The sequence below is a fragment of the Oxyura jamaicensis genome, unplaced genomic scaffold, assembly GCF_011077185.1.
Source record: "Oxyura jamaicensis isolate SHBP4307 breed ruddy duck unplaced genomic scaffold, BPBGC_Ojam_1.0 oxyUn_random_OJ102133, whole genome shotgun sequence".
Taxonomy (NCBI): domain Eukaryota; kingdom Metazoa; phylum Chordata; class Aves; order Anseriformes; family Anatidae; genus Oxyura; species Oxyura jamaicensis.
The window spans coordinates 1-11,070 of NW_023312230.1; the positions used below are offsets into that span (position 1 = coordinate 1).

Sequence of the window (11,070 nt, forward strand, 5' to 3'; positions counted from 1 at the left end):
CACTTGGGCCATCCGTCCACCATCTGGCACTGAGTTCCTGCTCCACAACGGGTGTTCTTGCATGAAGGCAATGGGACACACTTCGGCCATCCATCCACCATCTTGCATTCTGTTCCTGCTTCACATCGGGTGTTCTTGCACGATGGTAGTGGGACACATTTTGGCCACCCGTCCACCATCTTGCATTCTGTTCCAGCTCCACAACGGGTGTTCTTGCACGACGGCAGTGGGACACATTTTGGCCACCCGTCCACCATCTTGCATTCTGTTCCTGCTTCACAGCGGGTGTTCTTGCACGACGGCAGTGGGACGCACTGGGGCCACCCGTCCACCATCTGGCACTGTGTCCCTTCTTTGCACTGGTAGTTTTTGCAGGAGGGTGAGGGGACACACTTGGGCCTGCCGTCCAACACTCTGCAAGTGGTCCCCAGCCCACATTGTACCCCAGCGCAGAGCTTGGCACTGCTGTGGGCTGGTGGATCAGCACCTGGGGAATAAAGCCAGAAGCCCGGTGAGCAACAACCCAACCCCTTATCAGACAGCAGAGAATCCACTGATCAACCATCAGGTTATTTTTGTGACAAATAAGGCGTATTTTCCCACCTTTTCCTGTCCTCCTGCTAAAACCATCTCTGCCTTCCCTTGGGTGCATACTCATGGGAGGATTTAAGGGTGTGTTTTCTCTAGGAGCTTGTATAAGGGTTGAGCGCCCACTGCTGCCCGTTCCCAGGGAAGGGGATGGTGCAGTTACGGGGTTGAATGGATGTTGGGCAAGAAACACCAAATCTGGGCATTGGAGATGCAAAAGGAGGCTAGAAATGCCAGATTTGGGGTGGGAGAAGCAAAGCAAGAGGTGCAATGAAAGGATGCATGGATTTTGGGGCAGGAAGTGCAAAATTTGGCAGTTTGGAGATGCAAAGGGAATGGAGGGACAAGGTGAAAAAGGAGGAGCCATTTCAGAGAGTGGTGGGGAGAGGGGTAGGGTGGCATTTGGGTGCAGAAATGGGGGTTTTGGCCAAATTGGACTCACCACACTGGAGCATGAACCAGGCCCAGAGAAGCAATGTCCGACGAGGCCCCATCTGCACCACGCGCCGCAGAGAGGACGGTAAGAAGGGGCGTGGGGTAACCCAGGCATCCAGGGACCCACCCTGCCCCATAGACCCCACAACCCCCCGGAATGGAAGGGGGACCTATATGTCCAGGACCCACCTTGACCCTGCTCTACCCCATTGACCCCATTCCCACCTAAAATTGGGCAGGGGACCCAGGCATTTGGGAGCTCACTCTGCCACACTGTACCCCATAAATCCCCATAGCTGGGCAATGGAAGCAGCTATCCAAGACCCACTCCACCCCACTGCACCCCACACAACCCATTCCCACCTAAAACGGGACAGGGGACCCTACATTTCAAGGACCCATCTTGCCCCACCGTGCCCCACACCGCCATATCCCACTAAAATGGGGCAGGGACCCACGGTATCCATGCACCCCACTTCACCCCATAGACCCCACAATGCCCCAGAGAAGGACAGGAGACCCAGGTGCCCACCTTGCCCCACTCCACCCCATAGACCCCATAACCCCCCAGAATGAGGAAGAGGATGAAGGCATCTGGGACCCACCCTGCCCCGTTCTACCCCATAGACCCCATCATGCTCCCCACCCCCCTCAAATGGACAGGGGACCCAAGTGTCCAGGACTCACCATGCCAGGGCCATGGGGCTGTGACTCCTCCAAGGGCTCCGGGTTTTTGTAGGGGCCAAAGGGGTAGCAGCAGCCAATGGCGTGCTGGCTCCACCCCCCACCCTCAGAGCCACCCCCACTGGTCCCCGTGGAGGGGGTGGGGTCTGGGGGGCACCCTGGCCCTGGGGGCAGAGATAAGATCTGGGACTGGACGGATTCAGGCTGGTGCTGGCGCCAGCAGGGCGGCGGGGGGGGGGGTGGCGGTGGTTGCTCCTCTGTGGTCTTTCCATCCGTCTGTCCAGTGATGCCTCCATCCATCTGACTGTCCAGTCATGCCTCCAACCATCTGTCCTTTCATCCCTACTTCTGTCAATCCATCTCTCCTTCAATCCCACCATCTACTCCTTCATTTATCCGTATGTTCACGCAATGATCCATCCAACCATCCATCCATCTGTCCATCCATCCATCCTCTCCATTCACTCCTCATCCATCCACCCACCTGTCCATTCAATGCTTCTTCCAAGCATTCTTCCAAGCTTCTTCCAACCATCCCTTCATCCATCCAATGATCCCTCCGTCCGTCCATCCATCCCTCTATCTGTCTGTCCATCTATTCATCCCTAATTCATCCTTCCTTTGATCCATCCATTCATCCAAGGGTCCCTCAATCCATTCTTCCATCCATCCATCTATCTGTCCACCCAACCCTCCAACAATTCGTTCCTCAGTTGATCCCTCCATCCAACTGTTCCTCCATCCATCCTTGAATCCAGCAATCCCTCCATCCCTCTACCCATCCAATGATCCCTCAATCCATTCCTTCCATTAATCCCTCCATCCATCCACCCATCCCTCCTAGAATTCCTTCCTCAGTTGATCCCTCCATCCGTCCGTTCCTCCATCCATCCAACGATCCCTCAATCCATTCTTCCATCCATCCCTCCATCCATCCACCCATCCCTCCAACAAGTCCTTCCTCAGTTGACCCCTCCATCCATCCATTCCTCCATCCATCCGTCCATCCAATCATCCCTCCATCCATCCAAGTGTTCTCCCATCTCTCCATCCACCATCCCTCCTTCCATCCTTCCATCCCTCCATCCCTCCATCCATCCACCCACCCGCTCCTTCATCCATCTGTCTGGACACAATCCCTCCTCCCCCATTCCCACCCCTCCATCCCTGCACCCCCCAACCCCCTTTTTGCCACCCCCCCAACCCCGAGGACCCAGGAGGCTGGGTCTGACATGGGGCAGGGCCGTGTTTGGGGACGCTCGGGTCCCTCTGCTCTCCTGCTCCAGATAATTGGGGCTGCGACGGGGCAGGAGCCTTTTGTTCTCGGGAACAATAGGCACGGACGAGGCGGGGTGGCAGGGGGGGCGGACGGGGGGGGGGACACGGGGGTGACACCCAGGGTCCCAGGTGGGTCTGGTGTTGGGGGGTTGGGGGAGGCAAAGCTCCATGGAGCACCCACAGACCCACCAGAATAGGTGGGGGAGGGCACCTAGGTGCATGTAGGAGGGACCCCCCCCAGATATCCCCAAGGACCCCCTCATCACCTCCATAATGACCCAAGTGCCTGGACACCCCCTCCTGAAGCCCCCCCCCCATTGTCCTGAGGGTCCCAGGGCACCTTCCCCACCCTCCAAAGCACCCAATTCCCCCCCTCCCATCCCCAAATCAACGTGCCCTGGGGGGTCCCAAGCATCTGCGGACCCCCACCCCAAACCCTTGGAGGACCCAGGTTTGGGGACCCCCCTCCTGCCACCCCCATAGGGACTTCAGGGGTCCCTCCCCACCCCACAGAGGATCCCAGGCATTTGAGGGGCCCCTCCTCAGACCCCCCACCACCACCCTGTGGGACATAGGGGTGTGGGGGGACTGTCCCGAACTCCACCCCCCAAGGGACCCAGGCATCCAAGGCGGCTGTGGGTCAGCCCCACCTTCGTCGCCGCTAATTGCTGAGCAAATGAACAGGCGGCACCGGGGCATCACGGCCCGGAGAGCCGCTAACGAGGGGCCCGGATGCCGTGGGGTCCCCCTCCCCACCAGCCATACAGGGGGCTTGGGCGTTCCCTGGGCAGGTTTGGGGGGTAGCTGGGGAAATTTGGGGGGCTTGGGGTGGTTTAGGGGGGCCCTGGGGTAGGTTGGAGGATCCATGAGGTGTTTTTGGGGGTCCATGAGGTGGTTTTGGGGGTCCATGGGGTGGTTTGAGGGGTCTATGGTGTGGTTTGAGGGGTCTACGGGGTGGTTTTGGGGGATCCCTGAAGGGGTTTGGGGTCCCCAGGTTGGATATCGGGGGCATCCTGGTGTGATTTGGGTGGTGTCCCTGTGGTGGGGTTTGAAGGGGCTTTGGGGGGGGGGATGAAGGGGTCTCTGGGGTGGTGTTGGGGGTCCATTAAAGGTTTGGGTGCACCCTGGGGTGGTTTAGGGAGGGTTCTTGGAGGGGTTTGGGGATCCCAGGAGGATTTAGGGTGTCCCTGAGGTCATTACAGGGAGGTCCTTCAGGTGGTTTGAGGAGGTCCCTGGAAAGATTTGGGGCATCTCTGGGGTGGATTTGGGGGTCCTCAGAGGGTCTGGAGGGTCCTGGGGTAGTTTGGGGGGGGGACTCTGGAACAGTCTGGGGGTCCCAGGAGGGATTTAGGGGATCCCTAGGCTGGTTTGAGGGGACCCTGGAGGGATTTGGGTGTTCTGGGGGGCCTGAAGGGGTCCCTGAGGAGATCTGGGATTCTATGGAGGGTTTGGGAGCTCCTTGTGATGGTTTATGGGGGTCTCTACTGGGATTTGGGCTGGTCCTGGAGCAGCTTGGAGGTCCTATGGGGGATTTAAGGGGTTCCTGGCATGTTTGGGGGGGTTTCAGGAGCATTTTGGGGATTGCAGTGGGATTTAGGAGCTTCCTAGGGTGATCTGAAGGTGTCTCTGGGGTCATTTTGGGAGTCCCCGGAGGAGTTTGGGGATTCCAGAGGGGGCTGAGGGGGTCCCTGTGGAAGTCTGGGGTGTCTCTGGGGTGGTTTTGGGGGTCCATGGAGGGTTGGGGGGACCCCAGAGTGGGTTAGGGGGGTTCCTGGAGAAATGTAGGGGTCGCAGGGGAGTGTTTAGGGAGTCCCAGGGGGTACTTAGGTTGTCCATGGGGTAACAGGAGGGTGCTTGCAGTAGTTTTGCGGTCCCTGGAGCGGTCTTGGGGTCTCTTGGGGCCCCATGTTGCGGCCACAAGGCCTACCCCAACACCAAGGCCAAGGCCAAGGCCTATCCCAACACCAAGGCCAACCCCAAACTTTCAAGTCCCACACCCTTCTCCCCACACCCTTCAGGACCCCACCATACTCCCAGCACTCCCCAAAATCCCTGAAGGCCCCATGCTGGGGCCACAAGGCCTACCCCAATGCCAACCCCAAGGCCAAAGCCAAGGACAAGGCCAACCCCAACACCAAGGCCAGCCCCAACCCCAACACTAAGGCCAACCTCAAGCCTCCAAGTCCCTCACCCCTCTCCTCCCACCCCTCAGCACCCCACCATGCTCCCAGCACCCCCCAAAACCCCTGAAGGCCCCATGTTGGGGCCACAAGGCCTACCCCAACCCCAAGGCCAAGGCCAAGGCCTATCCCAACACCAAGGCCAACCCCAACCCCAACACCAAGGCCAACCCCAACCCTCAAAGTCCCCCACCCCTCTCCCCACACCCCTCAGCACCCCATAATGCTCTCATCACCCCCCAAAGCTCCCTGAAGCCCCCATGCTGGGGCCACACAAGGCCTACTCCTACACCAACCCCAATGCCAAGGCCTACCCCAACCTCAAGGCCAAGGCCAAGGCCCTCCCCAACACGAAGGCCAACCCCAACACCAAGGCCAACCCCAAACTTTCAAGTCCCACGCCCCTCTCCCCACACCCCTCAGCACCCCATAATTCTCCCAAAGCTCCCTGAAGGCCCCGTGTTAGGGCTTCTGTCACCATGGCCTTCCTTGGGAAGTCCTGGCTGAAGGTGGTGTTGTACCCATAGATGATGACCCGCGCCAAGCATGTGAAGGAGACCAGCCCCTGATCCCCATCTTGCACCAACACCTGGAAGCCCACCAGCTCCCTGTTCACCTTGCACGTCCCAGTGAATTTGTAGAAACAACTACTCCCAAAACCCCAGTAGCGACCATCGAAGGTGGCATAATATAGGTCCCCACCATGCAGGTGTCATTGCAGAGGACCAAGCCCTGGGTGCCCTGGCGGGGTGCTGAGCAGTTTTGAGGGGTGCATTGTAGAGGCTGTCTTCCAGGCATGACAGTGCTGTGGGTAGGAGGGGAGTGCAGAGAGGATGTGTTGTAAATCCCAAATCTCCGTGAAATGTGTGCACTGCAAGCCCCAAATCTGAGTGCAACTTGTGCATGCAACACTGAATTTGCACCCCAAGGACCATGCAGCACTGAATTTACACCCGAGGAGCATGCAACACTGAATTTGCACCCTGAGGAGCGTGCAACACCAAATAGCATTGGTGATTCTGGGTGGGCAATAGGAGCTGTAATATTTCTCGATGGGTGCAACGGGCAGCAAGAAGAGCTTGGGGCTGGTGCAAAGGTAGGAGATGGCCATGGCAGAACTTGCAGTGGCGGTTTGAAGTGGTCAGACAGCGATGGGAAGCACAGAGACAGCTCAGGTGTTAAAAGGGGATGCAAGAGGTTGGTGCAAAAACGCAGTGCAAAAGGAAATGCAAAAGGGAAGCAAGAGGAGGGATGCAAGAGGAGATGCAGACAGGAAACAAGACGAGAGGTGCAGAAGGAGGCATGGGAGAAATGAGTGCAAAAGGAGAAAAAAAAAAGGGCTGCAAAAATGCAACGCAAAAAGGGAGCGCAAGGATTGGGAGCAAAAGCGCATGCAAAAAAAAGCGATGCGAGAGGAGGGTGCGAAAAAGGTGATGCAAACGGTGGTGCAAAAGGTGATGCAAGAAGCGGGTGCAAAAATGCAATGCAAAAGGGGGGGTGCGGCCAAGTGCAAGAGCATGCATTAATGTTCATTAGCACGCCAGTAGATGGCAGCATCGACACGGGAGTGGGAGCAAGGGGCCCGGGTGTCCCAGAGCCACCCCAGTGGGACGTCAGCATCCGAGCCCCCGCCCCCAGCACTCACCTCCCAGTTAAGACCAGTGCAACGCCCTCATGGGCGTCCCCACCATGGCTGGGAAATAAGGGGAGGGTCGGGGGGGTCCCAACACCTGCGTCCCCTTGCATGGAGCAGTGTCGTGAAATTCATGGGTCCCTGGAGGGTTTGGGGTCCCCCAGAACCTTTGGGACTCCCTTGGTCACCTTCATAGGGAGGATTCCCCAAATTCATGGGTCTTTTTTATGGTCTGGGCCTAACCCTTCCAGCTTCAGGAGCCGGCAAACCTCTGACATTTTTTTTTAAAGGCATTTTATAGGGAAAAAAATATATTTTTTAATTCCTAATATTTAGTCCCAGGCAATGATTTCCCCTCCCCACCCCTATCCCCCAGTAATTCTCCTCAAAACACCATAGCCCCTTGTGTTTTTATCACAAACTGCCATCCCATTGTGCCCCGCAGATTTACAACACCAAAAGCTCTTTTTCAATTTTTTTTCCCTCTTTTTTTTTTTTTTTTTTTAAAATTTAATTTTTTTTTTTTTTTTAAATTGTGTTCAATTATTTTTCTTTTTTCCTCTTTGTCTATTTGGATTTGTGTTTGCACCAGGTTAAATCCTTGCAATGTTCACACTTAAATCAAGACTCAGTTCCTTCTCCCTTTGTTAAATTAATGAACTTCTTTCATTTTGCACCTTGGGCACACCATTTCTTTTTCTTTTTGCATTTGCATCGGGTTAAATCATTGCCCTTTCCGCATTCGCACCCAGATTATTTCTCCCCATTTTTGTATTTACACTCGGTTAAATCATTACAGTCTGTGCGTTTGCACCTGAGCTGGGCTATTTCTCGCCCTTTTATCACTTGGTACTGTTTGCATTTGCACCCAGGCTAAATTATCTCTCCACCTGTTTGCATTTGCATCGGGTTTTCTTGCTCCTTCTGCATTTGCACCAGGCTGAAGCATCACACTGCTTGCGTTTGCATCTGACCTGAATTATTTCTCCCTCTTTTTTTTTGCATCTGCATCAGGTTAAATCTTTGCAATTTTTGCATTTGCACCTGACAGGATTTATTTCTGCCCCTTTTTCAATTTGCTTCAGGTTAAATTACTGCTCTTTTTGCATATTTGCCCTGGCTGGGGTTATTTCTCCCCCTTTTTTATTTATTTTTCCTCCCCTCTCTGACCTGCTGCATTACCTTCTCTCCCCACCTCTGCTTTTCTTCCACCTCCACAATCTCACAGAGACGAATTTTAAACAAAACGCTCTGAAACCTCTTGGATCCGGATTCCTTTTTTTTTTTTTTTTTAGGGGGGAAATAAATAAATAAATTTGCTTTTCGCAGGCGGGATTGTGAAACCGCTGGTTTACACAGCCGTTACACAGGGATTAACCCCAGGGAAGCGTGTTGCTCCTTGCTAAAGATCCGTTTCGTTTCGCAGAGCAATAATCCGGGTGTTGCACAAGGGAAAGAAAAAAAAAAAAGCCCCTCGGTGTTTGCGGGCTTCCGTCCCCTTTGCCTGAAAATCGCGACCAAAATCTGGTTGGAGCTGGGATTTTTTTTGCGAAAGGGGTTGCAAAAACAAAACAAAACAAAACAAAACAAAGAAACAACAAAACATAACGTGTGCACCGAGTTCCCTGCTGCTCCTTGCTCGTGAGCACAGAGTGGAGAGCTTGGACAAACACGGCTCAGGTTGCAAAAGCAGCCGGGCGTCTCGCCAGCTCCTCTCCGGTTTCTGGGAAATTTGGGTCTCCCGCTGCCAAAGCCGCCTTCGCCTCCCGCTTGCGTCTTTGCTTTTGCAATGGGATAGCTGAGACGGGGCCCCGGGGAAGGGGGGGACACACCTGATATTTCTGCTCCCTGGAGGTTAAATAAAGAGCAGTGACGGCCTTGCACAATCAGGGCTGGGAGGGTGCAAAGCACGGTGGCCTGGCAGGCTTGTGATTTCAGTGCCTGTGGCTTTGGGGTGGCAAAGCACATGATTTTGCCTTGCAGTGCCCCTTGTTTTGCGTTGCAGTGCACCTTGTTTTGGGTTGCAATGCCCCTTGCTTTAGGTTGCTATTCCCCTTGCATTGGGGGTTGCGATGCCCCTCGCTGCGGGTTGCAGTTCCCCTTGTGCTGGGGGTTGCAATGACCCTCGCTGAGGGTTGCAGTGACCCTTGCTTTGGATTTCAACGTGCCTTGCTCTGGTTTGCAATCAGCCTTGCTGTGGGTTTGCAATGCATTTTTTTTGTAGGGTCACTGCACGTTGTTTTGAGCCACAATGCACTTTGCCCTGATGGCCACGTGCCCCTTTCTCTGGGGGTTGCACCCTGTTTTGACGTTGCATGACCCGGCTTGGAAAGGGTTGATCACATGGGGTCACCTCCATTTATTTTATTTATTTTATTTTTTGAGGGAAAAAAAAAATGCTCTGCTGGGTTTTAATTCCCAGATGAATGCCCTTCGCTAGAATTGACATCTTCCAGTTTATCAACAATACGAGAGAAAACATTTTTCCAGGGAAATTGTCAAGCTCCGACTCCACGCAAATATTTGGGCTCAAAAGTAGTAGATTAAGTCCTGTGCCTGGGGAGGACATTCAAAACCAGGCAGTGATTAATCACCTTCAGTTTATCACAGCTTTTGCATGTTATCTGGTGAATTTGGTGTTCTGGGGAAGATCATCACTTGCTAGATTTTTCAAGGGCAGGTTGTGAATGGCCCAAATTGGGTGATTTATGATGGTCTGGGGATGTTTTTAGAATCTCTTTCGGTTAGCTAGAATTCCTCTGGGATTGTGTTAAATTTTGTAATAAATTTTAGGACGTTGTTAGAATTGCTTTGGGATTTGCTTTAATTGGTTTGGGATGCATTATAAATGCTTTGTCCTAATTGAGGGATACTTGATCTTTTTAATGGTTTTAGGGTTTGTTACAAATACTTTGGGGTTTGTTATCATGCTTTGGGATGGTTTTATAATTAATTGCCTGGGAATTTTTTGTCATTAACCGCTTTAGGATAATTCCCCCTCTCTCCAGTTATGAGGGATTGCACAAAACTTGTTATTGTTGTGAGATTCTTGCTTGAAGTGGAAAGCTCCAGAAGTCAAGCAGCTGCTGATGGCAATAATTTCCTGCTGAGCTGATGGAAATGAAGATTTTGGTGGACTTGATGTGACCTTGCATGGATTTCATAGGAAACGATTTATTTATTTATTTATTTTTTTAAATTATTATCTTTTCAAAATACAGATAGTCGAGTCAAGTATTACATAAAAAAGAACTCCCAGGGAGAAGATTCATGTCTGTATGTGTCTGCTGTCAATTTGAGCAAGCTGCATGCTATAACAAGCCCAATAATTCACTTATTTAGCAGCAAATTCTCTTTTTAAAAAAATCTTTCTTTGCTTTAATATTAATTTATCATTTTTCTATCTTTTAATTTTAATTTATGATTTATTTATCATTTAATTTTAACCTGTTATTCCTTCTTTGCTTTAATTTCTCGGCCTGTTGTGTCTCTAAACACAAGAGCTGAGCTTGTGTTTGTGTCGTTTCCACAATAATTTGGCTGTGCTCTCAGGTGGAAACATGTCAGGTAGTTTCATGATGGGAAATGAGTCGGATTGATTTCACAGCAGGAAACATGATAGGTTATTTTATGGGGGGAAGCACGCTGTGTTCTTTCAAAATGGAAAATAAATCTGCTTGTTTCCCTTTGAGAGTTACGCTGGGTTATTTCCCTTTGAGAATTATGTTGGGTTCTTTCCCTCTGAGAATTACAATGGGTTGTTTCAACATGGAAAATAAATCTGCTTGTTTCCCTTTGAGAATTATGTCGCGTTGTTTCAACATGGAAAATAAACATGGTTGTTTCCCTGTCAGAAATATGTCGGGTTATTTCCCTTTGATAAATATGTCGGGTTATTTCCCTTGGAGAAATATGTCGGGTTGCTTCTCTTTGAGAATTGCGATGGGCAATTTTTTTTGAGAATTACGTTGGTTTATTTTTCTTTGAGAATAACATTGGGTTATTTCCCTTTGATAATCAGGCTGGTTTGTTCCAACATGGAAAATAAATCTGGATGTTTCCCTCTGAGAAATACGTTGGGTTGTTTCACCATGAGCAAAACTTTGAGGTGTTTCCCCGCTAACAATGGAAACGGAGAATTTGGAAATGGAAATGAGAGTTCCCTTTTTTCCCCTCACCCCAGGAACTGCAGAGCAAAAATAAATAAATAAACAAATAAACATCAAATAAACCAAAACCCACCCCAAGCAATGCGAAAAATAAAATAATAAT

General features: G+C 51.8%; 1 protein-coding gene across 1 annotated transcript; it reads right to left on the reverse strand.

Moving 5' to 3' along the window:
* Positions 1-9: 9 nt before the first annotated feature.
* LOC118160148 (probable spore coat protein DDB_G0283555) lies at positions 10-1,752 on the reverse strand (the record flags this gene model as incomplete). The annotated part of the gene is made up of 3 exons (XM_035314686.1): positions 1,711-1,752; positions 1,031-1,082; positions 10-487 (listed from the first exon to the last, which is right to left on the reverse strand). Coding segments are annotated over exons 1-3 (533 nt in total), but the record flags the coding sequence as incomplete, so codon positions are not given.
* Between the last annotated feature and the right edge of the window lie 9,318 nt (positions 1,753-11,070).